General features: G+C 50.5%; 1 protein-coding gene across 1 annotated transcript; it reads right to left on the bottom strand.

Moving 5' to 3' along the window:
- Positions 1–3,388: 3,388 nt before the first annotated feature.
- Positions 3,389–16,610, bottom strand: LOC124232031 (cytochrome P450 4F2-like; the record flags this gene model as incomplete). The annotated part of the gene is made up of 11 exons (XM_046649016.1): positions 3,389–3,651; positions 4,092–4,174; positions 4,354–4,418; positions 4,516–4,649; positions 8,740–8,869; positions 9,038–9,104; positions 10,108–10,378; positions 11,168–11,289; positions 13,110–13,237; positions 13,328–13,381; positions 16,466–16,610. Coding segments are annotated over 11 exons (1,377 nt in total), but the record flags the coding sequence as incomplete, so codon positions are not given.
- Between the last annotated feature and the right edge of the window lie 1,864 nt (positions 16,611–18,474).

Genomic DNA, 18,474 nt, shown 5'->3' with positions numbered 1-18,474 from the left:
CTGCTGTTGGGTGGAATGGTCTGTGTATGCCTGGCAGGACCAGATGGTTAAGGGACAATTCAAGTGCAGTGTTTCCTTATTGATCTATCCATTGCAGAAAGTAGGGATAAAAGTCTCCTACTATTATTGTACTGTCGTGCATTTCTCCCTTCAGGTTTCTTAGTATTTGCTTAATTTATTTAGGTGATCTGATGTTGGGCTTATATATACTCACAGTTGTTATATCCTTTTGATGAATTGACCCCTTTATCATTATATAATGACCTTCTTTGTCTCTTGTTACAACTTTTTACCTGGTCTATTTTTTCTGTAATGCTACCCCTGCTCTATTTGGTTCCATTTGTGTGGAATGTCTTTTTCCATCCCTTCACTTTGAGCTTAGGTGTGTCCTCAAAGCCAAAGTGAGTCTCTTGTGGGCAGCATACAGTTAGGTCTTGTTTTTGAATCCATTCAGCCACTCGATGCCTTTTGATTGGAGAATTTAGTCCATTTACATTTAAAGTAATTATTGCTAGGAACTGACGAATGAGATCTTGTTCACTGTTTTCTGCTCTTCTTGTTACTTTCTTCTTCTTTGATTGTCTTTCTTTGTGAATTGATTATTTTCCATAGTGGTATGCTTTAATTCCCTTCTCAATAGCTTTTCTGTATTTAGTGTAGGTTTTTATTTTGTGGTTAATCTGAGGCTTCCATAAAACACATTATAGATATAACAGTCTATTTTAAGCTGAGCAGCTTAACTCAATCACACACAAAATCTCTACCCTTTCACTCCCTCTTCATATTTTATGTTTTTGATATCACAATTTACCTTTTTATATTGTGAATCCATTCAAAAATTATTGTAGCTATAGTTATTCTTAATACTTTTGTTCTTTAAACGTTTATACCAGAGTTAAGTGATTAACATAACACCAACTTACAGTATTAGCATATGTTGAATTTGATTATATACTCACCTTTACCAGTGACCTTTATATCTTCACATTTTCATGATACTAATTAGTGTCCTTTCATTTCACCTTGAAGAACTCCTTTCAGCATGTCTTGTAAGGCGGGTCTAGCTGTGATGAACTACCTCAGATTTGTTTCTCTGGAGCAGTTTTTATTTCTCTTTCATAACTGGAAAACAATTTTCCAGATAAAGTATTCTTGGTTGGCAGTTTTTTTCTTTCAGGACTTTGACTACATCACCCCACTTAACCTGACCTGCAAGGTTTCTGCTCAGAAGTCTGCTGATAGCCTTGTGGGGGTTCTCTCAAATGAGAGAAATATTTTTCTCTTTCTGCTTTCTAGACTCTCTCTTTGTCCTTGATCTTAGACAGTTTTATTATAACGTGATATAGGGAGAATATATATATAAGGTGGTTTGGGCCAAAATTTGGGAGTGACTCTTTAGTTTCATGAACTTGGACGTCCAAATCTTTCCCCAGATTTGCGAAGTTCAGGCATTATTTCCTTAAATGAGCTTTCTGCTCCTTTCTCCCTCTCTTCTCCTTCTAGGACTCCAATGATGCCTAGATTGTTTCTTTTTGAGAATGACTCACTGCTTCTTTCTTCTGCTTGGCTGAGTCTGCTGTTGAAGCACTCTGCTGAGTTCTTCAGTTCAGTCATTGTATTTCTCAACTTTGGGATTTCTGTTTGGATTTTTTGAATGGTTTCTATTTTTTTCTTAAACTTCTCATTTTTTCATGCATTATTTTCCTAATTTCATTTAGTTGTCTGTTTTCTTGTAGGTCACTGAATTTCTTTAAGAGGATTATTCTGAAAACATTGTACGGCTGCTGCATAGTACACTTAGTAAATATTCATCATCTTGCTTTACCAGCCCTATTTGCAAAATTGTCCATACTTGGGCCATTTTTCCAAACTCTCAGCCACGTCAGAATTTTAAATGTCCTGCAGCAGTGAAGGAAGAACCTCTATGAGGAGGTGACATTTCAGTCAAGCCTGAATGTTGAGGCCGAGTCACAGAAGATCTGAGAGAAGAGGATCCCAACAGAGGGAACAGCCATGCAAAGGCCCTGAGGAGAGGAAAGACTGGGTACAATGGAAGGTCAGAGTGGAAACCAGGGTGACCGAGTGCAGGGAGGGGCGAGATAAGCTGGAGAGGAGGTTCGAGGGCACAGCAGGGGCTCAGCAATGCAGAGTCTCTTTGGCTGTGCAAGGAGATCAATGTCCCTTCATAGCAGGACATCACTTCAAGATGCAGCCTGAGGTTCCTCTCGTTCTCCTGCCTCCTTGCACTCCCAGGCTCTCCAAGACCTCAGAAGCAGTTGCTCCTGTAGGCGTGGCCCACTCGGCGAGGGGGAGCTGATGCAGTGAGCACAAATACTAGAATGCTTGCCATTGAGCTCCACACACACTCTTCCAACTCATCTCAGAAACCGCAGTCTTGAAAGACAACATGCTTTAAGAGCCAGGCTTTCTGAGAGGAACAGTAGTAATGGCCACACTTATTGAGTGCTGACTGTGCACCAAGCACAGCTCTAAGTCCTTCGTGTGGAGTCCTTAAGACAACCCTGAGGTAGGGACTGCTGTTGTCTGCATTATATAGTTGAGGAAACTGAGTCTCAGAGAGGGGAGTTGCTGTGCCCAAGTCACACAGCAGAGCCAAGACTTGAGCCCAAGCAACCTTCTCCACAGCACAAGATCTTTGGAGATGATTTTTGTTTCCAGTGGTCCAGCTTTGAATTTCAAGTCATGGGATGGCTCAAGCTGGGACAGGGTGGCCTGTGATGGGAATGAAAGAGGAACCTGGGGGGAAAAGGGTGGGCATGAGCCCTCCCCTGACACTGCGAGAGCACCAGGCACACGGTGGGTCTCAGCCAGTATCTGCTGGCCAGGCTGTCGGGGCGGCATCAGGGGTCCCAGAGAGGGAAAGAGAAGGGGCTTCCTCAAGGTGGGACAGGGGGTCACCATTGGGCCCGACTGGGAGGGGCAGACACAGGAGCAGCGCTGTTGGCAAGAACAGAAAGGGACCTCAGAGACCTGGGGAGGCTGCCGGGGTACGGCCTGCGGGCCCTCCTCCCCTGTGTCCTAGGTTGGCTGCGGATCTCTGTCCTGAGAGGCACTTGCAGCCCGGAGGAATGAATCTGCCATGATGGGGTCTCCTCCCTGGCTCAGAGCCTCAAACGTGCCCCTTATGTCCGTCCTTCACCCTGGCGCCCTCCTGCTCAGACACCTCCCACAGCTACCTACTGCCCACAGGATGCAGTCCCTCGTTAGTTTCTAGAAGAACCCTCGAGCGGCATGGGGCCCTGTGGTCAGCGGGAGAGGCAGGCAGGGTGCTGGACTCAGAGACACCGGCCCCGCCTCCACCCACCACGGCCCCTCCCCATCCCCCCGCAGCCACCACCGCCCCCTGCTGGCTCCCGATAGGCTGGGGCAGAGGTGACAGCACAGATTTATTCCTGGGAATCTGCACAGCGAGGTGTGGGGTCGGGGTGGATCCAGGGTCGGGAGGCCGCGGGTCACTGGGGGCCCGCGCTCAGCGGCTCCACCCGCAGCCACAGTCCGCCCTCGGCACGCAGGATCAGCTCCGGCTTCCGGCGCGGCTCCTCCCCGGCCGGCAGGACGCGGAAGCTCAGCAGCGTGAGCGCCAGGACCACCTTCATCTCCGTCATGGCGAACGTCTGCCCGATGCAGTTCCTGCGGCGGGAGTGGGGGCTCGACGGCGCCCAGGACCCTCATCCCCGCACCATCGCGCCGGAACCTGTCCCGGGACCCCCGTCCCCGCACCATCGCGCCGGAACCTGTCCCGGGACCCCAATCCCCGCCCGCAGGCAGAGAGAAGCCTGGACCCCCACTAGGGCTTGCACAGCCCCTGAGCCTGGCCCAGACTGCAGCCGGAGCTCAGACCAACAGACAGGGGGCAGGGGCTCTGAGCACCACCGCGGACCCCAGGCCCCAGACCATTACCCATAACCTCCGGGCGGGGGTGTGTGTGGGGGGGTCGGGGGTGGACGAGAGCTGGAGATCTGACCATCTTCAGTTTTCCCGTTTTCCCGCCCTCACAGTCATGTTGGGATCTCAATCCCAGACCCCCGCCCCCATCAGCACATCTCCACCTCACATGCCTGCCTCATCACCTGGGCCCCGCTGAGAAGGGAATAAAAGCCAGAGGTGACCGCTCCTTGGTGTTTTCTGGGTCGAAGCGAAAGGGATCATAGACCTGGGGGCGAGGCCAAGACAGGGCTGCTGGGTGGGTTCTCCCAGGACCTCCAGCCATGGAGAGTCAGACGTGTGTATGATGGGGGGAGGTGATGTCTGATTTGCCAGGTCATAATGCTGCACCCTCCCCTGGGTCCCCTTAGGGGAGCAGACAAGGATGAGGGTTGGGGGAGGCAGCACCTCAGGATTTGGCCACACGGATGGGTTGTGGTGGGTCCCGAAAATACTGATGACGCAGATAATACCTGTGGGAGAGGAGGGGCCGGTTAAGAAGAGATCACCCCCTGGCATACGGGCCCCTCTTCTTGCCCAGGATCCTCCTCCTCTTGACGTTGAGGGCACCTTTGGGGATGACCCGGCCATCTGGGAGCACAATGTCCTGGGTGCAGCGTCGGGAAATGCCCACGGCGGGGGGGTGCAACCGCAGACTCTCCTTGATGCACATGGTCAGGAAGGGCAACTGGGCCAGGTCGTCCCTAAGGAAACCCCCCAACAATTATCCAGAGAGCCAAGACAGAGACCCCTCAGCCCTCCTCCTGCCCAGGTAGACCCTCTCTCCCTACAACAAAATGTATCCCAGATGGATCACACATCTCCAAACTCATTAAGTTGTGCACATTAAATGTGTACAGCTTTTGTATATTACCCATACCTCAATACAGTGGTTTGAAAATAAAAGAAAGAAAAGCAATATTACACAGTGCCAGACAGAGAAAATTTAGTCAGATACTTTTAAAAGCTTTTCTGAGCAAAACACAGCACCCAAATGCCAACCATAAAAAGGTTTAAAAATTGGCATAAAAATAAAATATTCTCTATGGCAATAGACCAAAATCAAAGGCAGATAAGTAAGAAAGAAGCAACAGAAATGGATCCAATGTTTTCCTCTTATTTATCATCGTACTAGAGACACGAGCTAATGCAATTAGACAAGGGAAAAAACGGATGTAATGCGGTTTGAAATGTGGGGGTAATTGTGTCATTTTTGGCAGAGAGTGATTTTATGCTTAGAAAACAGAAGAGAATCCACTGGAAATTTTTATAAACAATGAAAATCTGGAAAGGGGGCTGAATTCTGTTTCTTTAGCCCCTTTTTTGTTGGGTAGTGATTTGAATTTTTAATAGCTGATACAGTTAACTGGTTCTACATTGGAAAACTACAAAACACCGTCCCTATGGCCCAACACCACTCATTGCACTCCTCACAGTTTCCTGAGGTTATTTTTTTATGTATCCTTCCAGAGTTATGATTTTTCCATCTTAAAAAATTATATAGTCAGGTTGTAAACTATCATAATCTCAATAAAAAGTTAAAAATAATTATATAGTAGCATACTATATATTATACACTGCTCTGTATCTTTTTCATTTAACAATATATCAATCTCTTCTTGTCTATCTCCTGGGGATTTGTGTCAAAAATACGGCCTCCCTGGGCCAGCCCCGGGGCATAGTGGTTAAGTCCAGCCTCCTCTACTTTGGCAGCCCCGGGACGGAGGCCAGGATCCCTGGCGGGGACCTACACTACTTGTCAAGCCATGCTGTGGCAGCATGCCACGTACAAAATAGATGAAGACTGGCACAGAGGTTATCTCAGGGCTAATCTTCCTCAAGCAAAAAAAGAGGAAGATTGGTAAGAGATGTTAGCTCAAAGCGAATCTTACTCACCAGAAATAAAAAATAGGGCCTGCCCCACCCTGGAACTATAAAATAATTTTCCATGGTTTCCTCTAGAGCTTTTAGACTCTTTTATTGTTTATTTTAAACCTTTGATTCATCTGTATCTTATCTTGTTATGAGATGTGAGAAGCAGGTTGAATCAACTGTTTTCCAGGTAGCTTCCCTGTTGTTCCAAGAGCTTTAATTAAATGATCTTGATTTTCCCTATTGATACAAGACTCCCTCTTTAGCATTGATTCTGGTCAGTAGGCACAAAATTTGTATGCATAAATGATTGGCTTTTCTATGTAGAAATAACAACCAGTTAGAAAAGATAATAAAAGAAAAGACGATAATAACAATAATATAAAATCTGGATTAGACTTAGTGAGAAAAGTGAAATCTGTATATTCCAAAAGAACTTATGAACTTCTCTCAATCCAAATAGAAGATATGATTCACTGTAGCAACAAAAGATTCTAAGGGTTAAATTAACAAAATATGCAAAAAATCTCTATGCAAATATGTCAGACTCTATTAAGAGACTGAAGATATTTTGAATATCCAGAAATGGATATCCATTCCGCACTCTGGGATAGTGTGTGTTAATACTGTGCAATAATCCGTTTTCCACAGGCCAATCATACATTCACGTCAACCAGTAGAGTATATCCAATTCAAATAAAAATCCACCTGACCTTTTCAGAAACTTGGTAAACTTACTCTAAAATATTTCCTGGAAGAATAAAAGGTCATGAAGAGCTGGGTCAATTTAAAATTGAAAGATTAAAGAAGAGGAACTCTACCAGATATTAAGACCTATCACAAACAGGCAGTACTGAAAAAAAACAGTGTGGCACCTCTTCAAGGACGGGAAAATAGACCCATGGAACAGAAAAGAGAGCTCAGAGACAGACACGTGAATAAGTAACAACTTAACATGTGGTAAAGGAAGCCCACAGAGCCCTAGGGTATGGATGGAGGGAACGGCTGCAAAAGAAAGTTCTGACAAATTTGACTTTATGAAAATTACCCAAAAGTAATCAAACAGATGTAAGGTACAGCATGGTGAGTTTAGGTAACAATACTGTATTATATATTTGAAAGCTGCTAAGAGGGTAGATCTTAAAAGTTCTCATCACAAGAAACAAAAGTTTGTAACTGTGTGTGGTGATGAATGTTAACCAACTTACGGTGTCAAGGATAACCCTAGTCTTCTCTGTAATGTCTCATTTAGTGTAATAAGAACTTGTTCTCATCACCGTTTATCTCATTCAAAACTACTTTTCCAAAACTCATTCTTCAAGAAAAAGTGAAGAGCTCAAAGGTGTATTTTTAATGTGCCGACCTGAACTGCCACCTGGACAGAGACAGAAAGAGAGGAGAAATATAAATGTGGGCATAAGGATAGATGTCTTCTAAAGGAGGCACAGGAAATCATTGACAGGAGTTATTCCTAGGGCGCAGATTAAGAAGGAAATTCATCTTTATTATAAACTCTTTTGAACTCTTCTTTTTTACCAAGTGCATAATTTTTGTTAACTCTTGGATTAAAAAGAATAAAAGTATTTCTCCACCTCACGGGATCGCTGTGCTGAGCAAGACTTGGAGTGAACACTTCCTCCGAAACGCCTGTCCAGTCCAACATCTCCTCACCATACCCCAGCCCCTGGCCTGGCTCAGGCCTTGGATCTCCTCCCTGGGCCCGATCCTACAGCTTGTCCTCTCCAGTAGGCCCCCCCCCAGCCTAGAAATCTCTCTCTGCTACCCAGATCTCACCTGTCCTCCTCCTGCTCAAACACCTTCCTTGGTTCCCCATTGCCTTTGAGTTAAAAATGGAGCCCTTAACATTTCACTAAAGTCTTCCACAACCAGCCTCTCCTGCCATCTCCCAGCCTCATCATCTCACCATGAGTCAGTCTCTCTCGCTTTCTCCCGCCCTTCCCGTCTCCTTCCCTTCCTTTGTCCCTCCATCCCCCACTCTCTCTCTCCCTCTCTTGCTCCCTCCTTCCCTCTCCTTTCTCTCTCTCTCCTTCCCCCTCCTCCATTCTATTCGTCTCTCCCGCTCTTTGTCTCTCTTTATCTCTCCCTCTCTGCTACCTTCCCTCCCCCTCTCCCTCTGCCTGTGCCCTTCTCCTCCCCATCACTTTTGCCCACACTATCTTCTTGAGAGAACCACACACAACTACACCCAAATGTCTACTGATCAGCATTCAAGGTCTCAGCTGAGAACTCTCTCCAACCTCAGTCTTGCCTGTCCTGCTCTGAACCCAGGTCCTGCCCATGTGGACTGGGTGTGTCCTGACCTGGGATGATCCCCCACCAGGCTGGGAGCTCCTGGAAGGCACAGGCAAGGTCTGGGTGCTTCCCGGGTCTCCAGGACACAGGATAGGGCTGAGAAGAGCTGGGGATGGCACAGAATTGGGGATGGGCAGGCAGTGTGGCAGTGTTTGCTGAATGGGGACTGGATGGATGAAGGTGGAGGTGTTCATGGACAAGAGTTGAGTGACTTCAATCCCCAGGTGTCCCCTGTGAACCCTGGACTGAACAATATGATAGGAGTTAGGAGCCCAGCAAACATCCAGGCGGTGCAGATGTTTGAAAGAATGTGATTTCAGAGAGAAAAGTAAGGGAGCAGAAGGGAGGTTCACTCTCTGAACATGTCCTGAGGGGCATGATCTGCCCTCACACATTGCACTAATTCTCTCAACCGCCCAGATCTTCTACTCAGAAGGGTTTTCCCTGTCCTTATCGACCCGGGCTGGGTACCAGACCCCGCCTCTGGGCTCTGCTCCTATTTCCACTAAGCAAAAATCACAGAATGGATGAAAAGATCTTCCCACTCCCAGCTGGGGAGCAGAGCCAAGGAGAGGGTTTCAGGAACAGACCATGTGCACCTGCACTCACCACTCAATCTCTTTAGGCTCGCGGTCCCTTAGGTGGTCTCGCACCTCCTGCCGGCAGCGCTGCTGGTGCTCTGGGTGCCTCGCGAGGTTGTACAGGACCCAGGAGAGGCCGCTGGCTGTGGTGTCATGTCCTGAGAGGCAGCCAGACAGGTCTGGGTCTCTCAGCGACTTAAGCACCAGAAGGTGGACAGCGCCCTGACACTAAGGCCCTCAGGGAGGACAGGGGACTATGGGCTGGTCCAGGGCCCACCAACCAAATCCCTGGGATAGAGAGACCCCTGCCCCTTCTGTATTCTCACCCCCAAACATAAAGGTGTCAGCTTCAGCTCGGATGTCCTCATCTGACAGTTCCTTCCCATCTTCATCCTGGAGAGAAAGCAAGACCCACAAAATCACCAGTTCCTAGGGGCCCTGAGACAATCTCTGAAGCTCCATCATCATCCCAGGAACCCAAGCCAACCCTGCACTCCTGGACCTTCCTTGGTCCCTATCCCCAGAGGCCCCACCCCACAGGCCTCCTCCTTGGCATCCTTGCCTCCTCTCTTGTCCCTGGTGGGAGGAATCAATGATCCATGAACATTTCCATGGTTCGTGATGAAGGCTTTCTGAGAAAAATTTATTGGCAACCTGGGCTGCAGGATGATTGACTGGCAACTTGCCTTGGAAGTTAGTGATTGAGCATCGCTCCAGAGCAATTTGCTCACATTGTTGGATGGTAGATCCAGAGATTCCTTATCTCCCCTGGAGATAACCCTACAGAACCTACAGACTTTGCCTTCTCACTGAAGATCTGCTTATATTCCAGAAAATTCTCCTTCTCCTCCTCTCCTTGTCTCTCTCACCATAAGGAAGAAAGGACAGATGAGTCAGCTGTCCTAAGTTCCAAAGTTCATACTGTGGGGACACCTCTCTCATGATGCAAGCATGGCTGCATGCACAAGTAAAAGCATCATGTCACCCTCAGAGGAACTTGGGAATGGGGAACCAGAGCCACACTTCTGCTCTGGCTACTGTTACTACTGTGAGCAATAAGTGGGCCACTCTGATCCAGGGTTCTGAGGTACATATAGGTGTAGTCTAATATATATATATTAGACTCAATAAGTTAATCATATGTATATCTATACATATGATTAACTTATTAAGTAAAGTCCCAGGCCTTGCCCAGCATCAGTTTCAGACTTAGCAGTCCCCCGGAGCCTGCATTCCACACAGTCATCTCTAAAACATACCCCTGACCCATCCCTCCCTTCCTCAAGCACCTTCCATGCCTCCTCACTTTTCTCTGGATCAGGTCCAAGTTCTCCCATCTGACATTTGAAATCAAGGTACATCGTCCCTCTCGAATTCAGATCCCAGAGAAGCCCACCTTAGCCAGCAGGAGCACATCGATGAAGTCCAAAGTCTTGACCTTAGCCTTAGCCTTGAGGAGGTCATCAAGACCCTGATGAGGGAGGGTGCGGCGGCGCTCCTGGATGATGGAATCTGTGAAGTCGTGCACCAGGCGGCAGACCCTACGGAAGCGCTGTCCCTCAGAGGTGAGGTGGTACAGGGAGTCCATGTACAGGAAGATCTGCTCATTCCGCTTTGTCACAAGGGCACTGAGCTCCAAGACAGCAGAAATGTATTCACTAGGCTTCCTGCCGGATGCGGGCATGAAGGGAGGCAACAACTTAGCTCACCTGAAGCCCCGGAAGCACCTCCCACCAGAAGGCAGGTCCAATCTCCCATGGGGAAACTGAGTCTCCAGGAACAGATGGACCCACAGATGGATGGTGGGGATGATCCAGGAGACGTGGCTCTCCAGTCTTTCTTCTCTCCCTGCTTCCTAGTCTCTGTGAGCTGCCTCCATGTGCCAGGTGCCCAGGGCACAGCTGAGACATCATGCTTCTCTCCTCTATGTGCCCTTCTCCTTCCAAAGCTGTCCACACAGCTCAGACTTTGTCCTCTCCCAACTGACAGTGGACCTAGCCTCTCCTGAGTCTCCACGCATCCATTGTCAACACCCCCTGTATCTACATGACAGTCTGTCTTCTCTAGAGTCAGACATCCAAGCTCAGCTTTGACCACAACCCTCATCTGCTCAAACACCTTCCATGGTTCCCTGGAAACCTCAGTATCAAGTTCATATTCCTTTGCTTGGCTTTTTAATGTCATTAAGACCTACCCCTGCCTACAACTCCAACCTCACTACCCAGGTGTCTCCTCATTGTTGCAAACTCTCTGCTCTTCCTAGCCTCCTGGCCTGTATCAAACATTTCTACCTACCCAAAAGGATTGCTCTGTCTCTTTCCCCTTCCCTGAACTTTGGTGTCCAGCTCAGACCCTTCTCCTCCAGGAAGGCCCTTCTGATTGTCATGGTCAGTCCTCCCTCCATCTATTCCCTTGTGTCTATGGCCCATGTTCCCAGGCCTTGGGCAAGGACTCACTCCTGGCAATCGCTGTTGAAACTGAAGACACATTTCTGCAGACTGTCGAGGGTCATGAGGCTGATGTGCTCAAACATGTCCAGATGGGCACTGCCCTCCGAGGCCAGGCGCTTCCACTTGGCCTGGACAGAGAAGCAGCAGATCCTAGGCTGGGACTGGCCGCCCCTGAGCCCCGCGCCAACGCAACACCAGGATGGGCTCCCCAGACCAAGCCTCTTGGTCCCAGGCACCTGTCCTGTGGAGGACCAGGCATGAGTGGGAGTGGACGCTGTTACTGTGAGGACATGAAGACCCCACAGCTGGAAGTCAGGAGACCTGCATTCCAGTCCTGGCTCTGCCTGCTACACGCCGTGCACCCTTGGCCAGCTCATTTCCTTCCTCTGGGCTCCACTTGTCAAATCCTCAGTGAAAGGTCAGATGACCTGCTTTGGTGTCAGACAAACCAGGTTGGAATCCCAGCTCCACTTGTTAGCTCACTTGCTGTCTGTGTGAACTCGAGCAACTCCCTAACCTCAGTTTCACCATCTGCAATGGGGAAAAAGAATCTCCACCTCACAGGGACGTGAAAATTAAATTAGACAACACACGTCATGGAATTGCCATGTAACTTCTGGCATATAGAAAGTGTTCAATAAATGCTAGCTTTCATCATCCTACTGTTATATATTGGCTAGGATACTGTCCCCTATGTTGGTAGCAGTAGTCCTCCATGGGACCTGAGCACCCTGCACATTCTTGCTGGGTATGCCAAAAACATGTTCTTTACCTGGGCCACTTATCAGAGCTGTGTTTGCAGAAAACAACATTGAGGGAAGAGGAAATGTCTCCCCCTGGGCACATATCAGGCTTGCTTCCAATTGCTATGAAACTCATGCAGTCCCTAAACCTAGTGCTCCTCCTGTGCATTGCAACATACTGCATGAGCAGGCATCCGTGGAAGCCCACCTGTGTTGTCCTCATGGGAATTGGGGACTTGGAGAAAGAATGCAAACCAACAATAGGCACGTGCCGCTTGCCGAGCCATGAGTAATAAACTGTCCTTTGTCTCTGGTTCAGGAGTCTCATGTCTTCTGGCAGGATCCACAAAACACTAACGAGCTTACTTGTTAGCTAGCAAGTGTGCGAAAGTCCCAGGCACTTCACAAAACCCCCACCTCCAATGCTTCACCTCCCTACATCCACCCTTTGCAATGTGCCTGTGAACTTCCATGAGGAGAAGCCACACATTTCATCCACCCTTTCATTCTGTGCTCGTCTTTGAACTTGCTTTGGCCAATGTGGTAAAAATGATGAGTGATCTTCCGAAACCTAGAGCTCAAGAGGCATTGAAGCTTCCTCTCAGCCTCTTGGAACCCAGCCTCTGCCATGTGAACAGCCTGAAATGCCTTCTGGAGGGAGGGAACCACACAAGAGGATTGCCCCAACTGAGAGCATCCTAGACCAGCCTGCAGCCAACCAAGCCCCAAACACATGAGAGGACTGAGCCCAGAACATCAAAGTACCTGACCCACAGCTGATCACAGATACGTAAGTGACCCCATCCACATCCAGAAGAACCAGCTCACTGACTCGTAGACTTGTTAGCAATAATAAAACTTTATATATTGAAAAGTGGCTTGTTACTCCATATTCAGGACTCAACATGCAATATTCATCACTATCGTCAACAGTGTCTCAGGATTCCAAGGCTTCTGAGAGGGAAACATAGAAACTAGCACATGAGCACCTACTATGTGCCAGGGACGTGGGTCCATTACGTCATCTTGTCCATCCTGCAAAGTGAGGCTTATTATCCCCAGTTTACAGCTGAGGAAACCAAGGCTCAGAAAGGAGAAGCAATGGCCCCAAAGCTACCCAGGAGAGTCAGAATTCCAGACAAGATGTCTCTGAGCCCCCATTGCCCCCAAGGCTCCAGGTAGGAGCTTGGGTTCAAGAGACTCACATGCATGATGTTCACACTGTCATTGAAAATCCTCACGTAGGACTTCAGGATGTTGAAGTGCAAGGCGGGTGTCAGCATGCGGCGGTGCCTGCTCCACTTGTCACCACCACTCAGCAGGAGCCCATCCCCTGGTAGGGGCAGCCACAGAGAGTGAGCAAGGGAGGGCCTTCCCCTGGGCCCCAAGGTTGTCCCCAATCCCCTCACATGCAATTACTCACCCAGCCAGGGCTTCAGGAAACTGTAGAAGACCATGTCCTTAGGCGCGATGGCAGCTGACATGAGAGATAAGCCATCAGGGGCCATGTAGCGGGGGAGGGGAGGGACTTTTGAGGCAAGGCGGGGCCCCAGCCAGGGGTGTGCACTCCCCCTCCATGCCCAGCATAGCAGGAGTTGGGGCAAGGGCAGAGGAATCCAGGAGAAGGGGCAGGGTAAAGGGGGCCTAGACCAGGCAACAGCACAGACTATAGCAAAGGCAGAGCCCACAGACACACCCCTACGTGCTTAGATGCATCCCAACATGGCATAACACGCCACAGCATGGCTCAGTGTGGCTCCTACAGGGTCCAACATGTTCTAAACACCCGAGCACAGCCAAGAACTCTACAAAACGCCTTCACAGGGACCTGGGACACCGTGTCTGCCCAGCTGTCACATCTCCTGGGACATCTGACATGGCCTCACCATGCACTAACATGTCCTGACATGAAACAACATGCATGACACACCCTGACATCACACAACGTGCTCTAAAATGGACCGAAAGATAACCTCAGCATATCCTACAGACAGGACTTACATGTAGTCCCATCAATGTCACAGACGTGGACCAGACATGACCCAGAAATATGCTAAGACCTGCCTCAGACAAGACTCGCATAAGGTCTCAGGCATTTCTCAGAAGGACCCAGGTCCCAGAGCTCAGACAAACCCCAATTTGGCCCAGAAATGACCAGCAGGAGAACCAGACACACTCAAGGGGCATCAGACAAAACCCAGATTCCAACACACCTCGAATGTCCTTGGCCACAGGCGAGCCCCAGTCATGACTGCGACCATCCCCATTTGATCCGAGGAGCAAACATATACCAGATGTAACCAAATATAATATATACCAGGTGTAGCCAAGTGTAACTTACACCACTATTACCAAAGGTATCATATACCAGCTGTAACCAAGTGTAACATATGCAAGCTATAACCAAATGTAACATATGCCATCTGTAACCAAGTGTAACATATGCCAGTTGTAACCAAAGGTATCATACACCAGTTGTAACCAAGTGTAACATACCAGCTGTAACCAAATATAACATATGCGAGCTATAACCAAGTGTAAAATGTATCAGCTGTAGTAAGTGAAACATATACAAGCTGTAACTAGGATCCAGGTAGAAACACAACTGTGACCAGACGTGGCCATACAGCAGACAGCACACAGATACAGCCTCAGCGTGAGCAGACATGACCACGTGTCCGGCAGGTGGGGATCCAGGTAAGACAAAAGCAGTCATCTCCAGAACAGGCCCTCCTGTCTGCACCGGGTCACCTGCCCAGCTGGGGGCGGCTCAGAGACCTCAGCAGCAGGCAAGCTGTGGCCAGCGGGGTGTCTACCTGGAGCAAAGAGCACCGGCTTGATGCAGGTGGGGTGAAAGATGCGGATGACTGCATGCCAGGGCCCCACCCACCAGCAGCACACGTCCCCATAGGTCCTCGCCAGGCTCTCTGTACAGGAGACCTTCCTCTGAGCTCCGAATCTGGAGAGGAACAAAGAGGAACTGAACCACTCTTCCAGGTGGCCAGAGGGAAGGACCTGCAGGGCAGAGACCTAGACCTGAGCCCCGCGAATCCCACCCAGCAGCTTATCCTTCTCCGGGGGTCCTTCCCCACACCTTCCATACACGACAACTGAGGTCCCTCAGTTACAGGAACACAAAGGGTCCTTCCCCATTTGAATCCCGAGTCCATGTTCACCTGACCTCTCTCCTATCCCCATTTTCTGGATAAGGAGACTGAGGCTCTGAACAATATGAACTCACTTGCACACAGCCTTCCAGGTTGTAAGTGGCATGCCTAAGACCTGATCCCAGATCTGTCTGAATCAGGGCCTGAGTTCTTACCCATCGAACTGCCTTGAACCCCAGAACAATAGCTCTGAGAACCCTATGCCTGCCTATCCGGGCAATCGGAGTCACAGTGACTGGATGAGGAACTGGTCCTGTGACCTAAGCAGGCAAACTAAAGCGAGTCCTGCAGCTCTTCCTGGAACTGTTGGGAACGATCTCATGTTTCCGTAGGAGCTGAGCTTCTGGGACTCATCTTGACCAGCGTGAGACTGAAGCCATCACAGAGGGACACAGAACCAACAAACGAAGACCGACTCCCGATGACACTGTCTGAGACCTGGATCCAGCCACGCCTGAAGACAAGATCCCTGGCCTGAACAGTCAGTCGATTCCCTTTCTTTGCTTAGACCATACAGGGTAGACGTTGCACCACTCACAGCTGAAAGAGACCCTGGCAGCCAGAGAAAGCCAGGGACCTGCCTAGAGTCACCCAGCATTTTGGTGTTAGAGCCAAGGACCCTGTCGGCTTCTGCCTGTTCCCCACTTCAGCCTGGTCCGTCTGGAAGTCAGAATGGCAGGGGAACAACAGAAGGGAGCCTGGCTGGGGTGGGGTCTGCTTGGGGTGATTCCTGGGGCCTGGAGCAGGAGGGCCATGAGCTTGAAGAGGACAAGCCACAGGAGGGAGTAGAAGGAAGCAACCCATCAGAGTTGGACGTCATGAAAATAGCAGCCCAGATCCTGCACCAGCTCAAGTCCTCAAGCTCTGGCCTGGGGGTGAGCAGGGCTGAGGCCAGACCTAGCAGGGGGCCTCAGATCCCATCTTGCCCACTGCAGCCCTCTGCTTTAAAAAATTTCGGCTCATTGTTTCAGACCCAGTTCCAGCAGCCCCTCCTCCAGGACGCCTTCCAGCCTGGCCCAGCAGAGACCTTGCTTCTCCTCTGGGCTGCCTCATTCATCTCCCTCCAGCCCATTCCTCACCACTCGAGATCGGGGATCACTCTGCCTAGATCTGTCTTCTAAGAGTAAAGATCCCCCCGGACAGTGACTTGCATGGAAGCCTCTTGGGGCCCCAGGGGTGCCCAGGACAGCAGGGCAGGGGGCAAACAGCAGTGGAGGGAGGATCGGTGAGATGGGGGTTGGTGAAAACAGGAAGGAAAGAGAAAGATGACTGAGAGGAGAGGGGCAGAGGGCCGAGGGCCGGGGTCCTGCAGGGGATGCACAGAAGCTTGCAGGGAGCAGCTAGAAGCGCTTGGATGCACCGCGGCACCACCACCACAAGCTCTGCATGGGTACCTGAGGCGCTGAGGACAGTCCGGACCATGTCGGGGTGGCAGAGATTGACAAGGGGTATGACCGGGCCCAGCCAGGTCACAAATCCCTGGGGGTAGTTGGCCACCAGCTGAGTAACAACTCTCATGCCTTGCTCAGTGAGGGTGACCTGCAAGCAAGGAGGGGCCGTCACTCCCCAGAAACAGCCATGGCATGTCCCCCCTGCAGCCTCTCATGTGGACGCTCTGTCCAGATTCTGCAGGGATGGGGGAATCTATGCTTCCTCCTGCTCCTTTCCTCTCAGGGCAGGAGGGTCCCTGAGGCCTCTCCAAGTCCCAAGGGAGCAACCAGGGCACAGGGAGAAAACACGCTCTGCACACAGAGGCCGACCTTGGCTCCAGAAGATGGATTTCCCTCATCCTGGGAGGGGTTGCAGCCCTGGGGCGCCCACAGGGGGAGGCACTCAAGAGGGAGGTTTGTGAGCAGGAGGGTGGACTCAGGACTAGACCCAGGGGCTCATTCTCACATCCTTTTCAAGTCCTGACATGTCCAGGGGGTCTCTGGTTCCCCCAATGGTGATGGGTTTGCAGACAAAGGACGTACCAGGCCAGGCAGACCCCAGGGAATACACCTGAACTCCGAATATCAATCAGAGGGCAGCTCCCACCCCTTCTGATGGCCAGGCTCTGTGCATACAGCCTCCTGTCTGTCTCTCCATCTCTCACACTGCATCCTGTCTGTCTCTCTGTCTCTCCCAGTGGATCCTGTCTGTCTCTTTATCTCTCACAGTGGGTCCTGTCTGTCTCTCTGTCTCTCACACTGCGTCCTGTCTGTCATTATCTCTCACAGTGCGTCCTGTCTGTCTCTTTTGAACAGTGGACACACACATAAATAGTGTCCTTTACAAGTGAAAAAACTGAGACTATATACTCTAAAATGGGAACAAGTGGAGGGTTGGCTCCTGGTAAAGTGTCCTCTCCAGTCCTTCGGAATTCCCAAGCCTGACAACTACCCCTGGTGCTCCAGGCAGTTGAACACTTCACCTCTGACCCCTCCCTGCTCCCAAGGATGCTGAGACAAACACTCAAAGCACCTCAACGAATTGACCCAGAGAGGAATAATCACTCAGCCAAGGTAACACAGCGAGAGGGGCTGGAGGTGGGAAGAGTGTCCATGACGAGCCCCCACATCTGAGCCCTCAGAGCAGGAGGCAGACCTGCTGGAACCAAGGCATTCCCGCTGCCCCCAGGGCCCAGAGAACATCCCAAGACCCAGAATCCCAGGAATGCCTCACAATGAACTTCGGAACATCCCCCTTCGGAACTTTGTCACGAGAACAGTGAAATCACAGGAAGTGCTCCCCTGAGCTGCGGCTCTCGCCCAGGGAAGGGAAGGAGAGCTGTACTCATCCCTTAGCTGGCCCGGGGGACGGGAGGAGCGGGTGGTCAGCTCTGTGGCCGTGACGGACAGGGGTGAAGGCACGTTCTCCACCCAGGTCCTCAACACTTGCTGTGAGTGCCCGCTGTCCACCCGCCCCTGGGCTGGCCCTGCCATGTCTGCTCCCAGAGCTGCCATCAAGGTGGAGAGATAGATAATAAGTACTTGGACAATTAATGTTTAATTAAGCGTGAGCAGGACCAAGTGAAAGGTCAAGGCCTGGGTGTGGGCAGGCAGTGGAACAGGCCTCTGAAAGGGAAATGAGTGGCCTAGATCCTCCAGGTTGGACAACGGGGCCCACTGGGACATCTTGGGGGGAAGAGCCAGATGAGAGGAAGGGGTCCCAGGAAGGGGTGGGGAGCTGTGCCCAGTGGGTGGGGGTGGGGAGGCCATAGCTAATGCCTATGGGGAAACCGCAGCCCAGCGTGAGCAGACTCAAGGAAACGGGCCAGGCAGAGCCGACCCTGGACAGTGCCCCCAAGGCCATCTCAAGCTCAGCGGTGGAGACTGGGAATGTCAGGGGGTCTCGCTCTGTGCAGCCTGTGCTGTGAGCCCCTCAGAGCTGTGGCAATGGATCCAGAGCAGGCTTGGGGTGG

The sequence above is a fragment of the Equus quagga genome, unplaced genomic scaffold (assembly GCF_021613505.1).
Source record: "Equus quagga isolate Etosha38 unplaced genomic scaffold, UCLA_HA_Equagga_1.0 HiC_scaffold_1783_RagTag, whole genome shotgun sequence".
Classification (NCBI taxonomy): Eukaryota; Metazoa; Chordata; class Mammalia; order Perissodactyla; family Equidae; genus Equus; species Equus quagga.
Note: the sequence above shows the minus strand (reverse complement) of the source record. Positions and strands in the feature narration are given on the sequence as shown.